Source organism: Aureobasidium namibiae, assembly GCF_000721765.1.
Source record: "Aureobasidium namibiae CBS 147.97 unplaced genomic scaffold scaffold_19, whole genome shotgun sequence".
Lineage (NCBI taxonomy): Eukaryota > Fungi > Ascomycota > Dothideomycetes > Dothideales > Saccotheciaceae > Aureobasidium > Aureobasidium namibiae.
Window position 1 is genome coordinate 320,541 of NW_013581190.1, and position 26,465 is coordinate 347,005.

General features: G+C 50.6%; 13 protein-coding genes across 13 annotated transcripts; 8 read left to right on the forward strand and 5 right to left on the reverse strand.

Moving 5' to 3' along the window:
- Positions 1-1,354: 1,354 nt before the first annotated feature.
- On the forward strand, positions 1,355-1,513 carry M436DRAFT_25843 (uncharacterized protein; the record flags this gene model as incomplete). The annotated part of the gene is made up of 1 exon (XM_013568360.1): positions 1,355-1,513. A coding segment is annotated over one exon (159 nt), but the record flags the coding sequence as incomplete, so codon positions are not given.
- Positions 1,514-2,396: 883 nt separating this feature from the next.
- Positions 2,397-3,035, reverse strand: M436DRAFT_85208 (uncharacterized protein; the record flags this gene model as incomplete). Its single annotated transcript, XM_013568540.1, has 1 exon — positions 2,397-3,035. One exon carries the CDS (start codon positions 3,033-3,035, stop codon positions 2,397-2,399), a length of 639 nt encoding a protein of 212 aa, XP_013423994.1.
- A 1,263-nt stretch (positions 3,036-4,298) lies between these two features.
- On the forward strand, positions 4,299-6,520 carry M436DRAFT_55344 (tryptophan synthase-like protein; the record flags this gene model as incomplete). The annotated part of the gene is made up of 2 exons (XM_013568424.1): positions 4,299-4,346; positions 4,400-6,520. The coding sequence occupies 2 exons, from the start codon at positions 4,299-4,301 to the stop codon at positions 6,518-6,520; spliced, it is 2,169 nt and encodes a 722-aa protein (XP_013423878.1).
- Positions 6,521-9,413: 2,893 nt separating this feature from the next.
- M436DRAFT_67002 (uncharacterized protein) lies at positions 9,414-10,607 on the reverse strand (the record flags this gene model as incomplete). The annotated part of the gene is made up of 1 exon (XM_013568491.1): positions 9,414-10,607. One exon carries the CDS (start codon positions 10,605-10,607, stop codon positions 9,414-9,416), a length of 1,194 nt encoding a protein of 397 aa, XP_013423945.1.
- A 1,105-nt stretch (positions 10,608-11,712) lies between these two features.
- M436DRAFT_67003 (putative aspartate aminotransferase) lies at positions 11,713-13,201 on the forward strand (the record flags this gene model as incomplete). The annotated part of the gene is made up of 5 exons (XM_013568492.1): positions 11,713-11,832; positions 11,883-11,885; positions 11,934-11,994; positions 12,045-12,700; positions 12,752-13,201. The coding sequence occupies 5 exons, from the start codon at positions 11,713-11,715 to the stop codon at positions 13,199-13,201; spliced, it is 1,290 nt and encodes a 429-aa protein (XP_013423946.1).
- A 1,705-nt stretch (positions 13,202-14,906) lies between these two features.
- M436DRAFT_67004 (histidine containing phosphotransmitter protein) lies at positions 14,907-15,497 on the forward strand (the record flags this gene model as incomplete). Its single annotated transcript, XM_013568493.1, has 3 exons — positions 14,907-14,927; positions 14,988-15,160; positions 15,236-15,497. The coding sequence occupies 3 exons, from the start codon at positions 14,907-14,909 to the stop codon at positions 15,495-15,497; spliced, it is 456 nt and encodes a 151-aa protein (XP_013423947.1).
- A 958-nt stretch (positions 15,498-16,455) lies between these two features.
- On the reverse strand, positions 16,456-17,515 carry M436DRAFT_67005 (putative alpha-1,6-mannosyltransferase subunit; the record flags this gene model as incomplete). Its single annotated transcript, XM_013568494.1, has 3 exons — positions 16,456-16,663; positions 16,726-17,167; positions 17,227-17,515. The coding sequence occupies 3 exons, from the start codon at positions 17,513-17,515 to the stop codon at positions 16,456-16,458; spliced, it is 939 nt and encodes a 312-aa protein (XP_013423948.1).
- A 1,124-nt stretch (positions 17,516-18,639) lies between these two features.
- On the forward strand, positions 18,640-19,931 carry M436DRAFT_55314 (mannose-6-phosphate isomerase; the record flags this gene model as incomplete). The annotated part of the gene is made up of 2 exons (XM_013568416.1): positions 18,640-18,809; positions 18,860-19,931. 2 exons carry the CDS (start codon positions 18,640-18,642, stop codon positions 19,929-19,931), a joined length of 1,242 nt encoding a protein of 413 aa, XP_013423870.1.
- Positions 19,932-20,266: 335 nt separating this feature from the next.
- On the forward strand, positions 20,267-21,551 carry M436DRAFT_55474 (alpha/beta-hydrolase; the record flags this gene model as incomplete). The annotated part of the gene is made up of 2 exons (XM_013568451.1): positions 20,267-20,469; positions 20,789-21,551. 2 exons carry the CDS (start codon positions 20,267-20,269, stop codon positions 21,549-21,551), a joined length of 966 nt encoding a protein of 321 aa, XP_013423905.1.
- A 364-nt stretch (positions 21,552-21,915) lies between these two features.
- M436DRAFT_85215 (uncharacterized protein) lies at positions 21,916-22,887 on the forward strand (the record flags this gene model as incomplete). The annotated part of the gene is made up of 1 exon (XM_013568541.1): positions 21,916-22,887. The coding sequence occupies one exon, from the start codon at positions 21,916-21,918 to the stop codon at positions 22,885-22,887; it is 972 nt and encodes a 323-aa protein (XP_013423995.1).
- Positions 22,888-23,120: 233 nt separating this feature from the next.
- On the reverse strand, positions 23,121-24,122 carry M436DRAFT_55322 (uncharacterized protein; the record flags this gene model as incomplete). The annotated part of the gene is made up of 2 exons (XM_013568419.1): positions 23,121-23,336; positions 23,406-24,122. 2 exons carry the CDS (start codon positions 24,120-24,122, stop codon positions 23,121-23,123), a joined length of 933 nt encoding a protein of 310 aa, XP_013423873.1.
- A 365-nt stretch (positions 24,123-24,487) lies between these two features.
- On the forward strand, positions 24,488-25,444 carry M436DRAFT_55136 (uncharacterized protein; the record flags this gene model as incomplete). The annotated part of the gene is made up of 2 exons (XM_013568374.1): positions 24,488-24,635; positions 24,696-25,444. The coding sequence occupies 2 exons, from the start codon at positions 24,488-24,490 to the stop codon at positions 25,442-25,444; spliced, it is 897 nt and encodes a 298-aa protein (XP_013423828.1).
- A 252-nt stretch (positions 25,445-25,696) lies between these two features.
- M436DRAFT_55377 (uncharacterized protein) lies at positions 25,697-26,401 on the reverse strand (the record flags this gene model as incomplete). The annotated part of the gene is made up of 2 exons (XM_013568432.1): positions 25,697-26,256; positions 26,359-26,401. 2 exons carry the CDS (start codon positions 26,399-26,401, stop codon positions 25,697-25,699), a joined length of 603 nt encoding a protein of 200 aa, XP_013423886.1.
- Between the last annotated feature and the right edge of the window lie 64 nt (positions 26,402-26,465).

Below are 26,465 nucleotides of genomic sequence, written 5' to 3' on the forward strand. Positions count from 1 at the left end.
ACTCGAGCGCTCTCCCACAGATCAGAAGCGACAGCTTGCAGCCGCTCGAGTCGGCCAAGCCTGCCACAGACTCGTCACTACCTGCCGTCCCTGACATGATGGCGTCCGACAACCGTTCGTCCTGGTCCACTACTCCCTTTGGATGTGAGTGCGGCCGTGCGAATGCTCGTGCTTGCACATGCATGCGCAAATACAGTGCTGACCTGTCCCCTTCACAGACGAGTTCCCTTACCAACCCGAGAACCTTCCCTCAGGCCCGCCCCTGCTTGATCAAGACGAGTCTACCACTCTACAGAACTTCTTCAGCGATCCAGATCACTATGGAGCTCCGGACAACTTGCCCAATGCCTTCCTGGCCAACATGAACTCCTTGCCCGAATCAAGGCTTCAACAGTACGACCAACTCAACGATCCTCAATGGATGTACCCTCTGGACAGTCAGTCATATCCCATGTCGTACCCTTCACAAGAGCAGTCATTCCAGTTCTCCAACACAAACTACAACCAGCGGTCCTTCCAGGCGCCAAAAGATCCCAAGGATCTGCTTGCCCTCGTTGGCATTCCCGAAGCAAATGCATCGGCCGATGTACTTCATGCTGCCTCGACCTTGTTTTCATACCGAGCAAACCCCAACCAAGTTCTTGGTGCTACAAGCTTTCCTCAAGCAGTGACCCAGCAGCAGCCAGTCGCGCAAAACACAGCCCGCCATGCTTCGTTTCCCTTTTCGGTCGCCGCGACGACGAGCTCGACGGCGCAGCAGCACCCCTCAGCCAACGGTCACTTTCGTGCATCGTTTGACAATTCGACAACAAACTCTCACTCACATCCTCACTCCCACACTTCCTCCTCTCACCAATCCAGCACTCCAATGTTCCACTTTGGCACGGACAACAACTTCCGCCAATCTGGTTACGCTGCTCCCTATCAAGATCTCGAAGCAAGCACCATCCAGCACGTCGAATTCGCGCGCAACATGGTCCACTCATCCAACGATGCCATGTCTTCTGTCGAAAACTCCGTCCCTCACACCCCCGATTTGAGTAGAGGTGTCCACAACTACTACCCTGGTAGCATGCAGGCTCTCGCCAGTCTTGCTGATCAGACCTCTACTGGCGAGTCTGACCAGCCCAAGGGCAAGAAGCGTCGCAAGTCCAAGCGCGAAGATGACCATGACTTTGACACATCCGTCACCTCCCCTGCCTTCCGCGTCAATAATTCCAGCCCTGATGGCGACAACACTATCGCTGATTCGGACGACAATGACCGCGAGGACAACATGCCCAAGTCTTCCATTAAGCGTCGCAGAGCTTCGTCGGGTGCCAACAGCAAGCTCGGTAGCATCGCTCGCAAGAACCTCACCGAAGATCAGAAGCGCAGTAACCACATTCGCTCCGAGCAGAAGCGTCGCAACATCATCAAGCAAGGCTACGAAGATCTCAACGAACTCGTCCCCAATCTCAAGACTGGCGGCTTCAGCAAGAGTGCCGTCCTTACCGAAACTACACGCTTCCTCGAGGAGATCCACCTTGGTAACAACAGTATGGAGGCATACTTGCGCTCTCTGGCTGCCGAGAAGGGCGTGGCCTTTGAACTATAATCTTGAGCGGGCGTTCACGGAGTTCATTATCATCTACCCTGGCGTTTTGGGCGGCAATGGGCATCTTTACATTTCGAAAGCATGCTAGTGTCCCCTCATACCCCCATCTGTTTTCCCTCCTGTTTGTCCAGGCGCAGGAAAGTCTGGCCTTCTTTTCTGTTTTGTTCTCATTGATGTTTCTTTGCTTTCTGCGAATCTGATGAATGATGCTCAAACTCACCGAGGACAAAGAGGTCACCAAGACAGCATTGCGGAAAGAAGCAGTTCTCTTTGTGTCTTTCTCTTTGTCCCTTTCACATTACGCAGGAACCCCGTCCACACCTTGTATCTACTCCCAACACACAAAACCCCACAAAAAAAACGATATTTGAGATTGATACAGGAGTTTGATGGAAGGGGTACTCACCGTGTCAAATATGCATTGCGTTGGAGGAAAGTTTCTGTTTTTCTATACATACCTTTGCGATCCAGTTCAACTGAGCTTCGAATGAGAAAGCCTTTTACTTCATATATATCTTTCCGTTGCATTCATGATCGTTAACAAGGCCTTTCCCGTACTTGGTTCTACACTTAACATGATAATTCAGAGGGACACGATGATCACAGTTATGAGAGGTTACAAGTAGTTGAGATATTAAGAGCACACAAAGTGCTTCTTTTTTTTCGTTTTTGTCATTATCTAGGAGAGGAGTGCCGGACTTCTCTATCCAATTTGTTTTGTAATATCATGTCCTCCCGAAATTCAAACACTGCCCGGTTGCTCTCACGCCTCATTCTCCTAAACTCTTTGAAAGCGCCTCTATCCAGCAGTAATTACGGTCGTGCTGGTTGTCGTGCTTTGATCGCTTGCGCCCAAACTGCTCGTGCTCATGAGTGTTATAGTGGTGATACTAGGCAGCTCAAAAGGACTAAGCGTGCTCGTGACGGTGACAGTGGGGGCCGGCTTGGTGACCGTGACAGGAGGCGAAGGAGTAATGGTCGTCGTGGAGATGGAAGTAGAGGCAGGGAGAGTGGTGCTGTAATTCAAAGTTGTTGTAGACAGCAGAGTAGTAGTTTGAATCATTGTGGACGTGGTTGTGGAGATGGAGGTGATGGTAGTGGACTGCTGCAAGAATTGTTGTTGAGGGAATGCTTGAGGTGCAGCGATTGGGATGATTGGAAGGGTGTTCCAGAGAGCAACCACGGTGTAGATGAAGAGGACGCTAGATTCGAAGAGCAAGACCAGGATCAGGAGGATGAGCAATGGTGTGGGAATGTAGATGCCGCCTCTGCGCTCTGGGTAGCTGGCGAAAACTTGAGGAGCGGCAGGTGGAGGGGGTGGAGGAGAAGTCTGAGGCTCAAGGTCTGGCGGCGAGAGTTGTGGTGGGTAGAGAGCCGAGTCGCGGTTGGACTCGAGATCCTTGTTGAGGTGTTTCTCAAAGGTTTGCTTGAAAGGCATGATCGGTGTATGTTGACTCTCGTTGAAGCTTCGAAGTTGGAAGAGATTGAAGGGCGATTAAGAAGTAGAAATACGTCCAGCGTATCGATAAGTGTGTGTTGTGTAGTTGTCTAAGAGCAGGAAACAGAAGAAGAGAGCAAGACGCAGACTTGAAAGAGTGCTGGAAGAACGACAAAGCCGCCAACAATGGACAGGTCTACTGCAGCATGAATGAATGTGATTGTGCCGGTGTCAACAAAAAAGCACGAATGGCAGTCAAAGAATAAGAAAGCAGGGAGCAATGAAGTCTTATTGTCTGTGGAAGGACCTACATGCTTCTATTGTCTCATATTGACCAATGATAGGGGACCGTTCATGAGGTTGTGTTACTGCTAGTTCTCAATTGGCGGCTACGAATGCAGACGGTTTGTCTTTGTTTCAGGTCGGCGAGCAAGCAAGCTCGAGGGTTGGTGAAGTCTCGCTAGGCGCCGTGATGTTTGTGATGTATGTCTCGAAGCCTCGTAAGACCGGCAGTACGTCGAAGCGCTGTGTTGGCGACCCGGTGACACTGGTGTTCTTGTCAAATGATAGATCTTGGTAGACTGCCCATATGTTGCAGTGAATTGTGGGAGTTCCCTTCGAGTTGATTGCTTGAAGCTAGGCAGCATTTTTGATGCGGGCAGAAACGCGATACAGTATGGGCTATCTGGTGCAACCGAGTCGTTATACAGATGAGTCAAGGCACCGAGGCATGTGCTACCACCAGCTCCCTCTCCTTCAACTCGAGGGGTCATCACGAAGAGGCTCTGTCTTGTGAGTCACTCTGCTGGTGGTGCCGCATAAGCCGATGGCAAGATCAAATGCACGAATTGCAGATCGAATGGAGTTGTGCAGCAGCTCTCTCAATATCGAAGTTCGGACTGACCGTGTCACGAGGGTTTAAAGATTTCGAAAATGTATGCATCGCTGATAGAATGGGACGCAGAACATTAACAACAGTCTGATGAATGGCGGTACGTTTCAAAGGCCGAGTGATGGAGGATGAACGCTGGAGGGGCAGTCGCTATCGGGGAGCGGACGGAGCACGGTCCCCCGCCACTCCCGACCGAAAGTGGTGCTGAATGCCGGCCCTCTTTCTGTTTGACTCACGACAAGTTTCTTAACCACGTCAATTCCATTCGACTTGCAATTATATAAATTCAAGTCAATTGCACCTGTGTTTTCAAAAGGCAAAGACGCCGTCCATATCACACTCCCTTTCTTTCGCGCTCACAACCACCCAACATGGAGCACATCAAGAGAACATTCGCTACGGCCAAGAAGGAGAACAGAGTCGGTTCAGACCATGCGCACACGAGTCTCGCTGTCGACTGACATTCATACAGCCTGCCTTGGTCACTTATGTTACTGCCGGTTTCCCTACCGCTGAAGAGACTCCTGACATCATGCTCGCCATGGAGGCTGGCGGTGCCGATATCATCGAACTCGGCATGCCCTTCACCGACCCTATTGCAGACGGTCCCACCATTCAAAAAGCAAACACACAAGCCCTGAAGAACGGCGTCAACATCATCTCCACAATCCAGATGGTCAGAGATGCAAGGAAAAGAGGTTTGCGTACGCCTGTCATGCTCATGGGCTACTACAACCCCGTCCTCAGCTACGGTGAGGACAAGATCCTGAAGGACTGCAAGGAGGCCGGTGTCAATGGCTTCATCATGGTCGACCTGCCGCCAGAGGAGGCTGTGCGTTTCCGCAACCACTGCACAAAGATTGGTCTCTCGTACATTCCTCTCATCGCTCCCGCTACCTCGGAGAACCGCATGAAGCTGTTGTGCAAGATTGCCGACTCGTTCATCTACGTTGTTTCGCGCATGGGTGTTACTGGTGCCACCAGCTCTGTCAACACTGCTCTGCCTGAGCTGCTCGACCGCGTTCACAAATACTCTGGTGGTGTTGCTGCTGCTGTTGGCTTCGGTGTCAGCACCAGAGAGCACTATTTGAGCATCGGCAGCATGGCCGAGGGTGTTGTTATTGGCAGTCAGATCATTCAAACTCTTGCCGACGCTCCTGCTGGTCAGGGCGCTCAGGCCGTTGAGGATTACCTGGATGGCATTACCCAGCGCAGAGATATCATCAAGCAACAGACACGCGAGGGTGGTGTCCTGGAGACTAAGGAGATGGAAGACATTCCCGATGAGGTTCACGTCGACGGCGTCGTCAAGGACAAGGATACCCCTGACGGCCCTGGTCTAGCTGACCAGATCGAGGCCCTCAACACCGACGGACCCATGGATTCAAACGCCATTCCTGCAAAGTTCGGACAATTCGGTGGCCAATACGTCCCTGAGTCGCTGATGGACTGCCTGCGCGAGCTGGAGGATGCTTTCCATGCTGCCATCAACGATGAGAAGTTCTGGGAAGAGTACCGCACACACTACGAATGGATGGGTCGCCCTGGTCACTTGCACATCGCCGAGCGCCTGACAGAGCACGCTGGTGGCGCAAACATCTGGTTGAAGCGTGAGGACCTGAACCACACCGGATCGCACAAGATCAACAACGCTCTTGGACAGGTTCTCCTGGCCCGCCGCCTGGGCAAGACAGAGATCATCGCCGAGACTGGTGCTGGTCAACACGGTGTTGCCACTGCCACTGTCTGTGCCAAGTTCGGTATGAAGTGTACCGTCTACATGGGAGCTGAGGATGTTCGCCGCCAGGCTTTGAACGTTTTCCGTATCAAGCTTCTTGGTGCACAGGTCATCGCCGTCGAGGCTGGTAGCCGTACCCTCCGTGACGCTGTCAACGAGGCTATGCGCGCCTGGGTCGTCAAGCTTGACACCACTCACTACATCATTGGCTCAGCCATTGGCCCTCACCCCTTCCCTACCATCGTCCGTACATTCCAATCGGTTATTGGTCAAGAGACCAAGGATCAGATGATGGCCATGAAGGGCAAGCTTCCCGATGCTGTCGTCGCTTGTGTCGGTGGTGGCTCAAACGCAGTAGGCATGTTCTACCCCTTCTCCAAGGATCCCAGCGTCAAGCTTCTCGGTGTTGAAGCTGGAGGTGATGGTGTTGATACTGACCGTCACTCTGCCACTCTCTCCGGTGGTACTCATGGTGTCCTTCACGGTGTACGTACCTACATTCTCCAAGACAAGCACGGTCAGATTTCCGACACCCACTCTGTCTCCGCCGGTCTCGATTACCCTGGTGTTGGCCCCGAGCTTGCAAACTGGAAGGATACCGACCGTGCCAAGTTTATCGCCGCAACTGATGCCGAGGCCTTCATCGGCTTCCGTCTGCTGTCACAACTCGAGGGTATCATTCCCGCACTCGAGACTTCACATGCCATTTTCGGCGCTGTCGAGCTGGCAAAGACGATGAAGAAGGATGAGGATATTGTCATTTGTCTTTCCGGTCGTGGCGACAAGGATGTACAGAGTGTGGCTGAGGAGCTTCCCAAGATTGGCCCTAAGATCGACTGGGACCTGAGATTCTAGATTGCTTGTTGATCTACGTTTCCTTTCTTGCAATATTATATTATAGAGACGAACGTGATGGCGTCAAAAATTACCAATAGCGATGTGGAAATCAAAATTTTATGAGTACTGAACACATTACCTGTTTCCGCCTCAATGGCTACCACTCTCTCTGTGATTATCGAAGTGCACTATCTGCTTCCATGCCGTTCAGCGAGAATCAAAATCTGAGTACCTTCCTGCCCCTGTGCAAATGGTATAACTCTTATCACACCTAACACTGGGCTCTGGAGCAAAGTCCTCGATGTAACAGGCACAATGATCATCGAACCAAAGAGCTTCACCCAAAAGAATCCAAAAGAATATGCTCGTCGGGGGATACTGTCTGATGTGTCGAAACTATTATGCATCCAAACAGCTGAAAGGGTTACATACTTTGTGGGCAGGAAGGCTACAGACTGGCGGGCTGGCCTCATACAGTATTTGACCTAATGCGGTGTATAGCCAATGTCCCATATGCATCGCTCTAGTCTTCACTGAGTCTCTTTGTGGTTTTGCATATTTGAATGGAAAGATGCACTTCTGCTTGTTATGTGACCGTGGCAAGCACTCCCACATCGCAGAAACCGTAAACTGTCGCACATCTTGCTCTATAGCATTTGGCGAACAAGATCTGACCGTTATGTAATTCTCTGCGCGATCGAAACCTAAGTCTGTGACTCTCTTCCTGATAGATGATTGGACATCTGTTCTTTGTGATGTACAGTATGTAGGCTAGCTAGTCTTTGCACGGGATTGTGGTTTACTGAAGCTGACTTCGGTTTCTATATTATTATACTGGTCGTATGCAACAGTCGACTTACCACACAGCGTACAACCGTCTCTCGGTTGTCTCTGTCTGATCTGCTTGTCATTATCGAGAGTATTGCTCCTTCAAAAACATGTACATCTGTTAGTATAGTCGCAAGGGCTCTATAAAATCGAGAGGCGTGTGGCGAAGCCAAACGACCCTCGATACCATTCTCTGGCACTTCAAGGAGCCTTCCTGGTATCGTAAATGATAAAAAAAATGGTTGTTGTCACGGTTTGCATGTGTCGAAAGTTTGTATTAGCCAGAAAGAAAAGACACGTCTGGATAGTGGTGAGTTTGGGTCTGCGGCGTGCGCCGACCACAATCTGACTTTTATAAACTGCTAGATTGAGCTAAAAGTTGTTCTGCGGAACATTAGTCTATTTGAAACTATACAGAGAAGATTAGCATGGCCCCTGCACTAAGGATGGTGAGTTCGATCCCCAGCATGCTCAAAACTTCGTCATCTGCTAACACAAACTCCAGACACATGCAAACAAGTGACTTAAACCATTTTTTTATCATTTACGATACCAGGAAGGCTCCTTGAAATGCCAGAGGGTAATCTTGGAAAAGATGAAGGTGTGAGGAAGTTGTTTTGATGATGGTTCATGATTCTGATGGACAACGCCACCAAGCTGTTAGCAAAGCTCAATCGAGCTGCGAATGGGCTTAGATCCACGCTGCCATCACCTCGAGTAGCCGGAGTCTCCACGACTAACGCATCCTTCGTGCATGTGACCATGCTAACTTCTCTGTATAATTTCAAATAGACTAATGGCCATGCTAACTTCTCTGTATAGTTTCAAATAGACTAATGTTCCGGAGAACAACTTTTAGCTCAATCTAGCAGTTTATAAAAGTCAGATTGTGGTCGGCGCTGCGCGGCTTCGATCTTCGTTCTTCAGCTATCGCTGAAGACCTCGATCAAAATAATTCATGTGTTGCTTGCGTATGACACGGAGCTGAGAGTATGAGAGCGTGAGAGATTCAAAAGTCGCTGCACTGACATTATGTTAAATGTGTGTCGACGGAATAATATCACGAGCATACCCGGCAGACCACACATCCTGATGCGACCAGTCGGGAAGTGTTGCAGGATGAGAAGTACCTATGTTACGTGAAATGAGCGAGGGATTTGCTTTCCGATATCCTTTCTACCCAGCTCCATGTGGCAGAAGAATGTTGTAGCTAGACGTCTTTCGATGCTAGGTAAATGTGCAGTTCCGTTCTCCTCTCTATGCGGAAGCTATATCACGCAGGTAGCGATATAAATGCACAGTCCTTCCAAAGAGCAGCAAGCATCCACTGAGAGCCGTGGTCTCTTCGACTCTCCATGGGATCATTTGATACCCGGTGACAACTTTGCATTTTGATAGCTACCATCATCACGGGATGATGATAGGAGATAAGATGCTCCTCACCTCCTCTTACGTATATTTCACACACTATCAAAAGGCAAAGTAATCTTCAGACTGGAGAATTTCCCAAAGAAGCCAAGAGTAGATTAGTTCTCAATGATTATTAGCTGGTTCCTCAAGGTCATCGTGTACTTCCACAACTAGATACATGCGCCATGTATCTTTCCATGGGTGGATGCTATGAAATGGCAGACTAACCTACAGTATCAGAATTTCTGTGGTCTATAGCTGTTCTACTCCTTTATCAACATCTGGTATATTCGTCCATCGTCTTACACCAGAATCGGTGCGTAATGGAGGTAGATATAGAGGGTAGAGATTGAGGTTGAATGAACCATTCGCGAGAGTGGAAGAAAGCATAGCAACGCGAATTGGCACTTTAGATAGGGAAAATTGTTGGCGTCAAGGTTGATCTTTCCGAAGCTCATTTTGGCAAAGTACAAAGCCGAACCTCACTAAGATAGCAAGGTAACGGTATGGTTAAAGCGATGTCTAGCACGTAGTTGTGGGAATCGGTGTACTATGCATGTCACGTTCTTGATATAATTGTGTTTGAGGCCAAATCGTGATATTTTCGAGCTGGTTTTACACTGTTGACCTCCTCGATAATCCTATTATATACAACTTGTTCGATCGCCTTCTTTCAACCAATCATGTAGAAAGTGACAGAAAAGTCATCCTCACCTGAGCTCTCGTCCTGAGCGACGATCTCTTCGACCTCATCGGAGTTGTCCTGGGCGACGGTCTGCTCAGCCTCATCAAAGCCATGCTTGGTGACTTTTTGCTCGACCTCATCAGAGTTGTGCTGGGTGACGGGTTGCTCAACCTCGTCAGTATTGCCGTCGTGCTGGGTGACGGCCTCTTCAACGACCTGCTTCTTTGCACCAAAGATGCGGTTCTCCACATGATCAGGGATGAGGTCTCTGACTGTAGTGCGCAACTCTTGGTCGTGGTTTAAGCGGCATCCCTTTCCCTCCAAGTACTTGCAATGGCCTTTTCTCGCGAGACCGCCGCAGGTAACGATGTGCTCATGAGAGAATTCGCATCCTTCACGCGTGCAACCTCTCAGGCTAATACTGTTAGCGTGGCAGATCTTCTTCAAGGTACAATCCTCACCCAGAGGGCACTTCTTGCCGGAGTAGGTCAGGCTGAAAGGACAAAAATTGAGCAAAGCCTTCAGCTTATCATTTTCTGACGAGTGGCTGATAACACTGTTGTTGACGCGACGACTCTCGGGTACGGAATCCTCAAGGTTGACCGAGGGATGGGACGAGTTGTCGTGATACAGTTCGAGCGACGACTCAAGGTCTTCCTTGTCCGACTGCTCCTGGCCGGTTACAAGCTCGTTGGCGACGGGGGCTTGTTTATCAAAGAAGGAAAGCTCCTGGCAGCGGGGACTGCGCGAAAGGGTAATGCGGGGGACGGCCTTAGGGAAAGGTCGAAACTCGATCTGTGCCTTCACGTTCGAGCCGACGACAGCAGTAACGAGCTCAGGGTTCATGGCGGCAGTGGCAGGGCCAGAGGTGGAGTTGTTGACCACGGCCGGCTGAACAAAAGAAGCAGCAGGAGTAGAGTTGTCGACCACGGCCGACTGAACAGAAGAAGCAGCAGGAGTGGAGGTGTTGATCTCAGGCAGCTGGACAGCAGGAGCGTTGGCGGGAACCGAAGGGCCATGCTGAGGAGCAGTGGCGTAAGGCGACTGGGTCTGTTGCTGAGCGAGAGCCTGAGCGTTCAAGTCCTGGAACGACTGACATAAGAGGTTGAACGAGTTGCACGTAGTGATGAGCAACTGCTGCTGTCGCAGAAGCATATCGCTATGCGCCTGGGAGTTGTCCATGATACCGAAAGCCACTTCAGTCTCACGCAGGCAGAGCGATGCGCAGAGTAGAAGTAGGATGTAAGCAGGAAGAAGAAAGATGGTAAGAGTCGAGAAGCAAAGAGATGAGGATGCCAAGGTAGAAGTGGAAGTGAGAGACAGGTGAAGAAAGGAATAGCGCGAATGAAAGGTGCTGCTGCTTGGGCTCGGTGAACATGAAAAGTCGTAAAAACGAGAAGTGAGAGGTGAGAGAACTACTACCTCGTTCATTGACTGTAACCACGGTTTCACAACCAGCCACTCGCCCTGATGAGTTTTGTTGGTAACTAAGCTGTAGCAGTGCACAACGGCTTGCCCAATAAAAGCGCGACCATGAAGACTATGTGTAGGACCGCCTTCCTAGGGAGACGACCTTTTTGACAAAGTATCGTGCATTCCTGCAGCTAAAATGTGGTAGTCTGTTGAGAGAAAGAAGCATAAAAAGCTGAAGTGACAAGGTTCCTCCCAGGAATTCTTGATCTACCGTGTGGTCCATCCTCCCCATGTGCTAAGATGTGTAAGCTTCGCCTTTCTCCCAAGGAGTTGTAGTACGACAACCTCAATATAGAAAGGCATATTGGCTCCATGAACAAGGATGTCTCCAAGGAGAGCCTAAGGTAGCCCATATCTCGATGGGTACTACCGCATCTGTCGAGACTGTTGTGCATCTTTACAGCTACACGCGTTACAACCTTTGGCACATGGGGAGGATGCTGAGCCATTGCGAAGGAGTTTTGTAAACAGCGGCTTTCTGTGTACCGTGTTTGACGAGCTTGGAGACAGTCTAGCTGTAAATTTCCCCAACGAGTACCAGGCTTGTCATCCTGAGAAGAAGAGGCAGATGCAAAGGGTCCCCTTGGTCGTTGGCGATACGAGTAGGAATTGATCAATTCGGTTAAAGTCGGTCCTCAGGTGTTTAACCATGGCATACGGATAGGGCCGATACCGCGGCCAAGACCGGAAGCCGTCATTGCCCCAGCTCTCGTCTCCAGGATTCAGAACGACCATCGCTGGCGTGTTTAACTTTTGGAGTCACACACTTCTTTTTCTCCCTAGTCATCATACATCTCCCTAAGTTATAGACAAGATGCTTTCAGGATCCAGAACTGCTTTGAGAGCTTCTGCTCAAGCTTCCAAGCTTCGCCTGCAATTGCAGTCCAGCATCAGAGCCGCCTCGGCCTGGTCGCAAGTGCCACAGGGACCTCCCGTTAGTCGCATAACACCTTGTGGAATAGACCCGTACTGACAGAGATCTAGGATGTAAGCGCTGTCACAACACCACTGGATCCACAGTAACTGACCATCCAGGCCATTCTTGGTATCACCGAGGCCTTCAAGGCTGACAGCCACCCCGAGAAGATCAACCTTGGTACGACCCAGCTGCACCATCAACAAGAGACAACATCTGACCAATTCAAGGTGTTGGCGCATACCGTGACGACCAGGGCAAGCCCTACGTCCTTCCCTCGGTAAAGGAGGCCGAGCAAAGAGTCGTCAAGAAGAACCTTGACAAGGAATATGCTGGCATTACTGGTGTACCCGACTTCACCAAGGCCGCCGCTGTCCTCGCATACGGCCCCGACTCTGCACCTCTTAAGGAGGGCAGAATCGTCATCACCCAGTCCATCTCTGGTACTGGTGCCCTCAGAATCGGTGGTGCTTTCCTCGAGCGCTTCTACCCCGGCGACAAGACCATCTACATCCCCAACCCCAGTTGGGCCAACCACAATGCTGTCTTCAAGGACTCGGGCCTCAAGGTCGAGAAGTACCGCTACTACAACAAGGACACCATCGGTCTCGACTTCGAGGGTATGGTCGAGGACATCAAGAACATGCCCAAGGGCAGCATTGTCCTTCTCCACGCTTGCGCTCACAACCCCACTGGTGTCGACCCTACCGAGGAGCAGTGGCGCGCTTTGAGCGACGTTGTCAAGGAGAACGGCCACTACCCCTTCTTCGACATGGCCTACCAAGGCTTCGCCAGTGGAAACACCGACCAGGATGCCTTCCCCATTCGCCACTTCATCAAGGAGGGCCACAACATCTCGCTCTGCCAGAGTTTCGCCAAGAACATGGTCAGTCTATCTGGCTAATTGAATTGATGCGCGCATACTGACATTCTCTAGGGTCTGTACGGTGAACGTGTCGGTGCCTTCTCCATTGTCTGCGCCGATGCCGACGAGAAGAAGCGTGTCGACTCCCAGATCAAGATCCTGGTCCGCCCTCTTTACTCCAACCCTCCCGTCCACGGTGCCCGTGTCGCGTCCACCATCTTGAACGACCCCGAGCTCAACAAGCAATGGTTGGGTGAGGTCAAGGGTATGGCTGACCGTATCATCACCATGCGTGCTCTCCTCAAGGAGAACCTCGAGAAGCTCGGCAGCAAGCACGACTGGAGCCACATCACCAGCCAAATCGGCATGTTCGCCTACACCGGTCTCAAGCCTGAGCAGATGGATGCTCTGGCCAAGGAGCACAGCGTCTACGCCACCAAGGACGGTAGAATTTCTGTGGCTGGTATCACTTCTGCCAACGTCAAGCGTCTTGCCGAGTCCATCTTCAAGGTTACCGGGTAGATCAAGATGTAAATGTTTGCCCTTTGACGAAGTATGTAATGTAGGATATGGAAAATGAGAGTTGTAGAGCAAAATTTAGACTGATGAAGAGCATCAATCCCGGTCCACAATAACAGAGGTACATGATAGGTGTTTGTTTACATGCCCCATGTGTCAAAGCTGTGTCGCGACAGCATGCGGACGAAGCGAAAGTCGTCGCAACACACGAGGCTCTTTCCGAAACAACCCCTGGAATTACAATCTTGCGATCGTCAGGTGTCTGGTTGTGGATACCAGCAACTAGAGCATGATCGCGTGGCAGCTGTGGCGCAGAAGTAGTTCCGGATTCGGCACGTTTAGGGTCAAGAAGTCTTCTGGGTTTCGCTTTTGCACACCGCGGATTGCTCAACGGTGGAGAAGAGAGACATCCCTGTCTCGCGAGATGAAGTAAAAAGAATCACCGGTCGATCGTAACGTGGAATAAACCTATATCGAACAGAACGTGTCTGAAATAAACGGAGAAGAAAGTGTACCAAATGTGGAAGAATGCCTACCCATCGGCCGACTGCAGAAGTGATTGAAGAGCCTCATCCAACAGAGACACAGGGTCGTCGTTTAGAAGGATTACATCATAATTTCCAGACGCTAAAGTGGTGGCCATGTGGCTTGAAAGTTGGCGTCTTTACTTTCTTCTTGTTTGGGCCAAACTGCCGAGAAGACGAAGAGACGTTCTTTCTCGAACGACACAAAAGGAGATGGGCTGCTCCTGTCACTGCTGGCTAGTCGAAAAGGCCTGACAGCCCAGATAACAGGCACCACGGGATGAGCAAAGATAGACACTCAAAGGATGAAGAGCTCCAGAGTGACTCAAGAATGAGAGCACGAGAACGTCATACTCAATCTTCCGGCTGGGAGACAAGGCGGAAAGGAAACCGTGATCGATTCTTCGATCGAATGGGAGATGAGCATCTTCAGAAGACTTGTATGAGCCTCGAGTTCCAAACATTATGCAGCAGCATGAACATAATAGAGAGAGGAGGGGAAGCAGGAGCAAATCGGGATGGACTAGTCATCAGGGCTTTGTCTGTGTTATTGTCTACGAGGCGGCCAGCCAATTGAGTAGATAGCAGGCATAATTAGAGCGGGAAATCAGGGATGGCAGAATCGGCCATGGCGGGTGCTGTGGTGTTCAGCGCTTGCAGAGACTCGTTAAATCTTTCTGAGTTGGCCGAGGGAAACCCCACCATGGCACTACTGGCTTTGAAGCGTTGGTCTGGCGTGGGCACGGCTTCGACTTGGAATCCGAACATGCTCATACACGCCCTCCTCGTCCCTCCATTTCTTTTCCCATCCTGCTAGCCCCCCCTTCCGACTTCCATCTCCCCTGCGTATTGGTTCCTTGACGACTCACGACCTCTCTGCGTCTTCTGCCTCTTCACCTACCAGGAGCTCTCTACCCACCTCCTCGTAAACGTCATTCGTCCGTGCAGAATTTGAACAGGAAACGCCTCGACCGCCCTTCGAACACCATCGTCTGCTCAGCTTCCTCGTGACCTTGCCATCTCAGAGATCTACTTTTTGGACCACTCGACCCCGTCAGGCCATCAACGGAACCAACAGCTGAATCATCCCGCCACGCGACTCGCCCGAACACCATAATCTCGACCCAGCGAACGCACCAACTTCATTTCTTCCTGCCCCCAAACCTCCATCAGGACATACCAAGATGCCTGCAGCTGAAGTCAAGGTACATGGCTACAACACGAGTCCTTCTGCTAAAGTTCCGGGCTAATACATAGGCGAATAGAGCGAGGACGGTCCCATCGAGCTTGGCGACTTTGGCGACAACATCGATGTCGCAACCTTTGAGCAGATCCTCGAAATGGACGACGATGAAGATGAGAGAGAATTCAGCAGGAGTATCGTCTTCGATTTCTTCCAGCAAGCCGACAGCACATTCGACAAGATGGATGAGAACATGTGCGTGTCTTCTTGATCCTCTGCCCATGAGTGGCGTAAACACGCATGAATCCAAGCTGACGCGATTTCCAACAGCGAGAAGAAGGATCTCGCCCAACTCAGTGCCCTCGGTCACTTCCTCAAGGGTAGTAGCGCAACACTCGGTCTGACCAAGGTCAAGGATCACTGCGAAAAGATCCAGCACTACGGCGCACACAAGGACGAAACCGGCACACGCGACGAGCCCGATGCCGAAGTCTGCCTCGACAACCTCAAAGTCTCCATCGCACAAGCAAAGAAGGAGTTCAAGGTCGTCGAGCGTCTACTGAGAAGATTCTACCACGATGATGACGAGTAAATGGCAAAGTAAACAAATGCAAAGAAAGAGAGGAAACACACACCAATGAGACAAAAAGTCATGAATTCAATACCACACAAGCACAACCATCGATCTGAGATCAACAAGAGACATGATTTTGGCCAGACATGTACATCACCCCCTTTTCTGGCACTTTACACGTTTTTCAGCCTTCGCTATCACTGCTTTTTGCAAAACTTTTCCTTCAAGTGCGCTCTCTGTTTACCGCCTGATTTGCATAGCACCGTCCCTCTCTTCGATAGCTACTTTTCTTTCCTGAATGATGGCAATAATGTTTTCCTGTTCCTGATGGCTTGCTAAAGTAAGATTGCTAGATGTACAGCGCTGATCTTTGCATCTCCTCACAGGTCTCCCTTCTCAATTCCTTCTTCATTCTTGCTTCGAGTCAGTCACCGGGCCAATGACTCTTGACATTCAGATTTCCCCTGCCCTTTGAGATTCTTCACCGTTCCCTCCTTTTGGACTTTTTCCATGTCGATGCCGAGATTTGTTTTCCACTTCTTTTCAAGCTCTGATAAAAAAGACTTGTAGGCTCACAAACTGCCTTTCGTCTTTGACCCTCCGACAGGCACAGGTCAGCTTTCTCGCTGACAATCGATACCTATGGTTCTTCAAGCTGAATGCTCGCCATCCACCCACAGCCTCAGGATGATTTTAGTAGTTGGTGAACCGCATACTGAATGTAGTGATATAGAAGGACCATGTTCTGTCTTGCTTCTGGCAAATAATAATATTGACAAGCGTTCGGAAAGTCGATACATCAATCGAAACAACTCCAGTCCCGAACATACATAACCTCTTGCTACCAGGCTGCTGAAATATGCTTTGCCCACATCTTATAAAATTCTATGCTTTCCCCTCTCGGTAACTCTGTTGACTCCAGCCCTCGCACCGTAAACATGTCTTGTGTCATCGCAGACTTCTCTTGCTTTGTTGCTCATCGCTCGCGATCGGTGATTTCTCTCCACCTGGTGAGGAGTGGTTGCATCTCTGCCTCGCAGTTGCGTTTCGCGTCGCGGATGCAGCCGTGGAAGTTTGCGACGAAATCGCCTTCGTTGTAGATGCCCTCGGCCGGGCCCTGTGTGTACGAGTTTAGGATGCGTTGAGGCACGAGTGCTAGCTTGGCCAGGATTGTGCCGTGCCATCTGTAGGCGCTTGTTAGCATGTGCTGAAGAGGAAACCAAGCAATGTTCCAGAGTATACGCACTGGACAATGTGCTCAAGGGCGTGGGCTTCAGCCTTTTGGAAGTTGTAGCTGCGGTATAGGGGATCGAACCAAGAGTCGAGGAAGAACTTGGCCCATTCTCCTGCTCTGATGACCATGCTACCGCCGGCTAGGCCTTCGTTGTCCTGCGACAGGACGAAATCGATGCGATCACCCTTGAGGTGGGAGAAAGTCTTGATGACGGAATCCGGAGGGACGACGGGCTTGTCGACCAGCATCAGGGACTCGAGACGGCGAGGCTCCATAATGTGGTCTTCGATTGACAAAGAGGGGTTCATGATCAGAGCTGTGCTGGTGAGGTAGAAGATGTAGGGAGTGTGGGGATAGAGAGCCATGGCGTGGCGCATAGCAGGTACGAGTGACCATGAGGTAGGGTTGTCACCGAGAGGGTAGTCGGTCGTGTTGGGGAAGAAAGCTGCATACGCTGGGTTGTTGTGTGTTAGCATACGACAATGAATCCATCAGGGTCGCATGAAGACTCACAGTGCTTAGCGGCATAGTGCTTTCGGTTGGCCTTGATGGCAGCTTTGTAGGATTCGCTCAGCGAAGGGTCGAGAGTGGTGACGACGACAGCTTTGGGAGTGCCGGCCGGTATCGATACACTGCTGGAGCCCGAGGACGGACCAGAGAGCAGATATATCGTCACCACGGCACCGACAGCTAGGATAAGCAGATTCCGGAGCTGGGAGTAGCGCAAGAAGCCTGGGCGAGTTGAGCGCGCCGCATACGGCGGGGGATGTGACGTCTTGCGAGGTGGGAATGCGAAGTGCATCTTGGGTGTGCGGTATGAGACCGTGTGTCGTCAAGGTCGTTCGAGGTCGTGTGCTTTGGTCTGCCTCGTGGGCTTTTGTCGAGAGTGGGGAGATGGTCAAAAAGGAGCAGCAGCCAGGGTAGTAAACGACAGTATCCCTGCTCTTATGGCTGCATCGTGTGGTCGCTCGATAACTCAATTCGCAATGGCGTGCTGCAATGCGACCAGAGAGACGGTAGGAAGTCGGTCCAGGACGTGACTATGTCTGGCGGGAATGTTTCGATGGGTGTTGACGGCAGTCTCTATAAACAAGGGCTGGAAGCATAAAGTGTCCATTTGCGCCCTCTACAATCTCCTTGGCGCCTCGACGGTTGCTCGTCTACTCTCAACAACACGCCCCTGGCTTGCCCTTTCTGCAAACTCTGTCTGTCTGTGTCGTCCATACTAGAGTCGCCTACATCTTCACCTCGAACGACAGCGACATCTGGCTTATGCAAGACGGTTCACTGCCGACATGTCTTCTGTCTGATCAACGGCCTTCTTCTCTCGGACCTCCGTTCTACCTCAAAAAGTATAGGGCTGGTGCTTGGCGCTGTATACGCTCCAATCCTTCTACTGCCTTCTAATCTTGCACCCTGTCAGCTTCAGCATATCTCAGCCTTCGACTCGATCCGATCGGATGGGCTGATGAGAGTGCGTCACTTGTCCGTCTTTCCAAACTTCTCTCTGGCTTGCGAACAGAAATTCAAGTACCAAGTACTCGTATAGCACTTGTCATCTGAGACTCCCGAGCCGAAGCTTCGGAGAGAGCTCCTGTCTCATTGCTGCATTGCTAACATCAGTGCGCTCGACATACCTACTGACGATATACGGTCGATTCGATCACGATACATGAGAGTTTGCGCTCATTTATGGACTGTAGACCGAGTCCCAAGACCTCAAGTCCCACACAAAATGACAGCACGAAGTAGGACCGTGGTAGGTTCGCCGAGAAGGGTGAGTGAGCGTGACGTAGTAGGTCGTCACTCTCCGCGCGATTCCATAATAAAACATATCCTTCGAGAGATAACTCCAGCACTTCTGTTGAGCCTCTTACTTCTACTCTCACCTTCTAAACTCACATCCAATCACACAATACACATAAAATGCCTCTCGATTCAGTCCTTCAACTCAGCTGCAGCTGTAACCAATATCCCTGGGGAAAGCAGGGCCGTGATTCTATTTCAGCACGTCTTTGCGAAAAGACTCCTGGTTGGGATGGCGAGAAAGCCGACAAGGAATTCAAGATCGATGATTCCAAGGCCTACGCTGAGATGTAAGTCCGCCTACGTAGCTGACACGCAACCCAATGCTGACGACCATCAGGTGGATGGGTACCTACCCCGTCCTTCCTACATACGTAAAGTCGTCAATGGAGAACCTGCAAGATGTCATCGACAAGAATGCAGAACAGCTCATTGGAAAGAACGTCATTAACAAATATGGTCACACCAACCTTCCTTTCCTGCCCAAGGTCCTCTCTATTGCAAAGGCCCTTCCTCTGCAACTACATCCCAACAAGGAGCTCGCCGCCAAGTTGCACAAGGAAGATCCTCAAAACTTTACCGATCCCAACCACAAGCCTGAGATTGCCCTCGCTCTATCCAAATTCGAAGCTTTTTGCGGTTTCAAGCCCTTGGACCGCATCGAGCCCCTCTTCAAGATCGACCCTTTGAAGCAGTTCGTCCCGGAACACAGCAAATTTGACGATCAGGTTCTCAAGAAGACCGTCAACACTCTTCTCAAGGCCGACGAGAAGACCGTCAGCTCTGTTGTTGATGCATTGACCAAACTTGACAAGTCTGCGTTCGGTCAGGACACCTACATCCCTGAGCTCATCCCCCGTCTGGCTGAGCAGTACGACAAGACCGACAACGGTATCCTTGTTGCCCTCGTCACCATGAACTACCTCGTCCTCCAGGCCGGCGAGGGTATCTACATTCCTGCCGACGGTATTCACGCCTACCTTGCTGGTGATATCATTGAGTGCATGGCTCGCAGCGACAATGTCCTCAACACCGGTTTCTGCCCCAGAGCAGAGCGTAACTCTGCCGACCTCTTCACCTCTACTCTGACTTTCAAGCCTCACGATCCCGAGGCTTGCATGTTGCGTGGCGAATCCTACGACCGTAGCAAGAACGGCAAGACCCAGGTGTACAGACCCCCTATGAGCGAGTTCAACATGCTTGTGTCGAGACTGGGCAAGGGCGAGAAGGAGACTCTGGGCGCTGTTGATGGACCCAGCATCTTGCTCGTCACCGAAGGCAAGGGCAACTTCACCGCAGAGGGCAAGTCCTACGACGTGTCTGAGGGTAATGTCTTCTTCATTGCTCAGGGAACCGAGCTTGAGATTGATGCAGCAGACGGTCTGTTCTTGCACACTGCTTACTGCGAGTAAAAGGCTCAACCCTGATGCCTTTTGATGATTTGATGTCCATACATGTCTATTTTCTTGGTAACGAGCCTTTGGAAATTTTAGCTAGAGCATTGATGACTGGTTGTATTTGACTATCTTCTTGACTTCTTTCTTCCCAGTTCTTTCGCGTGTGTCTTATGTTACAGCATTTTCTCTCGGTACAGGACCGTACCGAGATATACCCCGCCAACGATCAATCTTAGGCTAAACAGATAATACACTTCCAACGACTTGTCTGGCTAGTATAATTGTCTCCACTCCCTAAACAAACCCACTACTTCATCGCGGTTTCATCATCAATTGCAGAAATCCTATACATGGCCGACTCAATGCCCACCACCAAACTTCACGCTTTCAATCGCGAGGACACGACGTACACTTCTGACGGCCTTTCAATTGGGATCAGTGTGTTCGTGCCCAAGAGTGCTATAAAAGGACAAACATTACCCGTGCTAGTGAGATGGCATGGTGGAGCATTGATCAATGGCGGCAGAGTGTATGAGCCTTGGTTTCCAAAGTGGTACGTTTTTGATCTGTTCTGAAGTCTCTCCTTAGATAAGGTGTCTTGGTCTTGATCCTTACTACAACATTGGACGATAGTCTTGTAGAAGTGGTAGTATCCACAGAGATGCGACCTTCTATCGGTTCTCTTTGGGTGTATCTATGGTCGCGAAAAGAACTGTGCTTTGCTTTGGTGTGCCTCTTGATTCATATTATCACAAGAGGAGCAGGCTCTAGCAGATCAAGATGACAGAGCCACGGGAATGCTTATGCTACTGATAGTACTGACATTCTATTGCTACGAAGAGACTTTACTAACATCGATCATTCTCTTCTAGGGTCATCGATCTAGCAGCTCTCCATGATGCCATCATTGTAACTCCCGATTATCGCCTACTACCCGAATCCTCTGGCCTCGATATCATCTCTGACCTACACAACTTCTACACCTGGCTCCATACCAACCTCGCCTCCTTCCTGAGAACTTCCTTCTCCCAGTCAACGGCAACGTCAGATCTCTCCAACATCCTCATCACGGGAGAGTCGGCTGGCGGATACATGGCTGTTCAATCCGTCCTTCTGGGAGAAACCAAAGGCGTCAAAGCGGTCATCGCACACTACCCCATGATCGACCTCAGAGATGCTTGGTATAGCGAGCCCGGTAGAAAAGTCATCTGGGGCCAATCACCGCCTTCATTCCCAGACGGATGGCTCGATCACCAACTTGAAGGGGCTGCGAAATCTGCAAAACCGATCACTGAAAGAATCCCAGAAGAAGGAGAGCCGGACTTGTTCGTTGCCACGTTGTTGGAAGGACGATATACTGAGATACTGGGTAGCGATTCAAGTCTGTATCCTCTTGAGAACTTGAAGAGGATCAAAGTGCAGGGTGGAGTTTTGACGCCTATTTGGATGTTTCATGGAGAACAGGATACGATCATTCCGATGGATGGAACGAGAAAGTTTGTGCAAGTGGCTCAAGAAGGTATACACGAGAAAATCATTCCTGGAGCAGAACATGGATTTGATGATGACAGCGTTGGTCTGGACACAGATTGGGTTGTCGAGGGAAGAGAGTGGTTGCAAAAGCATTGGCCGTAATGTCGTAAGATGTTCGCGTGTTGGAGTTGCAGAAAAGTGAAGGCAGTGAGCGGGTCAATCGAGAAGTGACGCGCGGTGGGAGCAAAAAACTCCCTACACGGCTACTCACTCACATTCTTTCTATTGTCTTTCCGACAAGGCATCGAGTAGCTATTCACTGGCTATTGATCATTCATGACAATGACCACGACAATAGCAAGTGGTTAGATAAAACTCTCTTCCAAGTTCTTCATTGCTCCTCTTCCTTTCGATCAATATCATCCCAAACTCTTCATCCTATTCCTTCCTTGCAAGACTTCTACATCAAACCCAATTGTCACACAACTATACTTCAGCTTACCCGACAATCCAACATACCACCAACATGTCTTCTGCAGCACCTACCATCGTCTTCCTAACCGCCGAGGATCTCGAGAAGATGCTCGTTTGCATCAAGTCCGATACCCTCAAGGAGAAGCTCTCTGCTATCAACAACCCCCACGGTGCCACTCTCACGACCGCCAGCCTCAATTCTACGCAACGTCTTCTCGACGTGTTCGAGGGCGATGCAAAGAAGTTGCTCTCCCTCTACCTCAAGGACCCAACTCAATCCGTCAACTTCAACGATATCAAGTCCATCCCTCTGAAGCGTGGTCAACGCAGAGAAGTCCACAACCTCATCCGTCAAGTTTCAAAGGACAAACTCGACTCTGATCTCGACAGCGAAACCTCTCGCATTCAAGTTTTTGTCAGAAATACTGCAATTCAGAACCACAATCAGGAGAAGCAACGCCAGCACAAGCCTCAGCAGAAGCCTCAGCAAAAGGCTCAGCAAAAGGCTCAGCAGAACACTCAGCAGAACACTCAACAGAACAGACCATCTGCCAGAGCAGCTCCGTACCGCAACACCAAGAACAACCGCAAGGCTGCTTCTCGCAACAAGTTGGCCACCAGAGGTGTTGCTGCCACTCGTACACCAGCTTCAATCCACATGACTGTTGAGCAGTTGGCCCAAAAGTTCGCCTCCAAGGAACAGTCTACTCAGTCCACGACACAGAGCGAATCTACTCAAACTCCTGCACCAAACGAAACCACTCAACCCACAGCAGAAACCGAAGCCGCCCCGGTCGAGGCTCATCCTGAGCATGTCGATGCACCTCTCGTCGAATTCAGAACCATTGAGCTCCACAACGCTCGTGTTCATGAAACTTTCAAGCTTCGTGTTCCCAAGAACAAGGAGCCTGAATTGAGTGCTGAGGAGATTGCTGAGCGTGCAGAGGCCAGAAAGAATGTGGTTCCTCCTCACATGCGTGGTGCTGCATCTGAGATCCAGGAAGAGGATGAGATAGAGTGGTAGATGACTGGATGGTGGCGTTTGGTCTTTTCTTGGTTGCATTGCTTGTTTTTTTCTTTCGTCGTAGTTGGGTGGGGAGTTTGCTTTCTTGTTTCTTATTTCTTGATGCACATAGAGCGCGATGGATTTTCGGCGTTCAGGTCTTGCAAATCAATGTTTTTCTCTCTCTAACTCTTACAACTTCACATGTCCCTTGCTATTCCTCTCAATTCTCGCGATCCATTGCATTCGAATTCTCAAATCTCCCTGGTAGCCACTTCTTTGTAAGCCTCACCGACCACTCCGCCGGATTCGGAGAGCTGTTTCCTGACACCCATCTCACAGATAGCAATCTTCGAGATAGGAATGTCAGAAGCCCATACATGAGATTCATAGGTCGAAAGAAGGGACGTAGCATCTAGATACAACGAAGACTTTGCTGAAGGACCATGGCCCGAGTCGGGTGTATTGGCCTGTAGAGCATCTTCCTTATTTTCGGTCGCATTCGTCGATGGTGGCAAATCGGGTTCCGAAGCCTTGACTCCAGCGTCCTTTGCTTGTGTTGCTTCAGACGTTGGTTTATTGTTCTTCTTGCGTCCCTTTATGTAGATTGTGTTCACGATTGTAGCGTGAAGTCTCAGTGGTCGTGTGTCAGGGACTAGTAAGCCAGACACGGTGAAGACTTTTCGCAGTGCTTGACACAGAGGTTGAAGTCGGTTTGTTTGGTCGTGAGGGCGGAGGTAGAGGATACTTGTCTTTGTGGGTGATTGCATTGGTTCCAATCCTTCGAGGGATAGTGTCAAAGGAAGACTTTGCAGAGTGAGTGCTTTGATTGTGCTTGTTGGTGGTGCTGAGTTCAAGGTTGTAGCAGAGGTGTCTGTAGTCTTGACTTGGCTCGTCTGAGAAGATGTTGCTTCTTGAAGCAGATTCCCTAGGTCTAGAGACTCAAGTAGTGCAGTCGCTTGAGCTAGCTTTGCTTCGTCTAAACTCATGACTCCCAGGGTCAAGTGTAATGAGCCCAATGGCCTGACTGCTTCAGGATGCAACGTAGAAACATTGCTTTTATCCGCTGCTGATTCTACTTCCTGAGAGGCTTGAACCGGAACAGCAGAACAAACGTGCTCCTTGAACTTTCCAATACTGGCTTCTAATTGGGGTTGAGAGACGGAGTTTACAAGAGGAATGCAAAGGAAATGTGTAAGAGCGGGCTTCTTGGGTGCGTTCGTCTTCTTGGTCGCTGTCTTGTTGTGCCGGCCCATGGTATGGAAGGAACGACGAGAACAGATCTGTGCAAAACAGATCTGGAAAGAATGAGAGCAAGTTCTCAGAAGCATTCAAGTAGACATGAAGGGAATCAGCGAGACAGTCACTCATTCACACGATTGGACTTGACGAACTCGATTACAATCAGTCAGACGTCAAGTAAAAAGTGACACAAGGTATTGAGACTTCCAAGACACATGGACTCGAGGATGTCTCGGGTAGCAAGACTCGATGGTGTTGGGAAGCGGCGATGGTATAGACGGCAAGTACCGGTATGACGAGGTAGACGGAGCTCTAGAATTCCAACTCATGCGACCAGCTTTCTTGTTGCATAACACGACAAGACGAACAACGACAAGTCATGGCAGACCTCGATACAGAATCACCGGCACAGCGCTCAGCTCGTCTGCGCCGCGAAAAGCGCAATGCAAAGATCCAGACCGAAGGCTCGGACAGACTGGCGCGCATCACGCAGTTGAGTGGAAGACCTGCTCCTGCTCCCGAAGAACGTATGTCGCAAGCAAATTCACTGCGACGGTAACATTACTCTGGACTGACACTTATCATAGCATCCATGACACAAACTCCTACCAAAACCGCAAAGCCGACATCAACCATGACACCACAGCACGCATCCATCGAAGACCCAGACGAGGTCGACATTTCCGAGCACTACTGGACACCCACTCCCTCGGATCAGACTCAACTCGCCCGCCTGCAGCAGCAGCAACAACAGCAGCAGTCACCTTTTGCGCGACCAGGTCAGCAAGACGAGGATCCCATGCTCAAGATGATGCAATCGTTGCTCAGCGGAGACCCCTCAGCAGCAGGCGGCATCCCAGATTCGGCCATGGACGACCTGCCTCCTATGCTCAAAGCCATGATGCAAGGTCAACGCGCAACACAGCAGCAAGCCTCAGCTCCCACTGGAACAACCTACCTCTGGCGCATCGTTCACGCCGTCTTTGCTCTGGCTCTAGCCATTTACATTGCAGCCAGCGGCACCTTCAATGGCAGCAAGCTCTCTCGCTCGGCCTCTCTTGAGGGATCGGACTTCGGCCCTAGACTGTTCTACATGTTCGCGACCGCAGAAGTCGTGTTGCAATCGAGCAGATACTTTATGGAAAAGGGAAGACTGCAGGGAAGCGGATGGTTGGCTACCATCGCGAATTCGGGCTTGGTGCCTCAGCCTTACTCCAACTACATTAGCATGCTGGGCAGATATGCTGTCATTTGGCAGACGGTTGTTGCAGATGCCATGGTCATTGTCTTTGCGCTGGGTTGTCTCGCGTGGTGGAACGGCATGGCTACTGCCTAGTGTTCCAATGTTCTTGTAGCGAATTCATGGCTGATCCATGTCCCTTCTGCTTGTCTCTTGATCGTATCGCGACTTCACACCAATCTCTGGGCGACCGAGTATGTGCAGTAGAAAAAGAAACGTGATATGTGCTCTTTTGTACACATGCAGTAATTTTGGTAGTCCCCAATACCTTATCCATCAAACGCCATGCAGAAAGTGCCATGTCTCTCGGACCATATAGTTTTACAAAGATCGACTCGACCCAAAAGCTTAGACAGCCGAAGCGACATCGCCTCTTGCCTGGGCCAGTAGAGCCTCCTCTCTCTTCTTCTTTTCTCTAACCTCCAAACTGAGCTTGCTGTCTTTCTCGCTGCGAAGGCGTTGCTCCTCGAGCGAACGCAATGTCTCCAACTCTTCCTGTGTGGCCTCGACTTGTCTTGCGTTGGTGATCCTGATCAAATCGGCGAGGATATTCTCCGGGGTGCGCATTGTCATGTCGATCGTCTCTGTCCTCGTGCTGGGCGAGTAGTTGCTGGGTTCCTTGTCACCACTCGTGCTGGTGGTGGGAGCGGCACCACTGGTGGGCGAGGCTTCCGGGTCGGCGAAGAAGACGGTCATCAGAGCCGGGTCTGTTTGTGCGGCGGTACGGTCGAGAGTCATGGGGATGGCAGGGTTGTGAAACTTTAGACGGACGAGTTCGTGGCGCCAGAATTTCTTGGAACCCATGTGACCGCCATCGATTTTGGGAGCGAAGCGCATGTGGATACGGGAGACTTCCTTGGGGAGGACTGCTGCGCCGGGACCGAGACGGATGGCGAGGAGCTGTATGTCTTAAGTCAATTTTTGGTGGTTGGCGACTGGTGGTGGTGAGGAATTGATTACCTTCTGCGGAGGTTGTCAGCAAGGCTCGAGGCAATGGAAGAGGTGGAAACATACAGTTTGCAGCTTGCGCATGCGCTGCAGTAATGACACCATGGTGGGCGAGAGTTATGTGTGGTTTGCTGTAACTACTGCTGCAAGATGCATCTTCATGGCGATG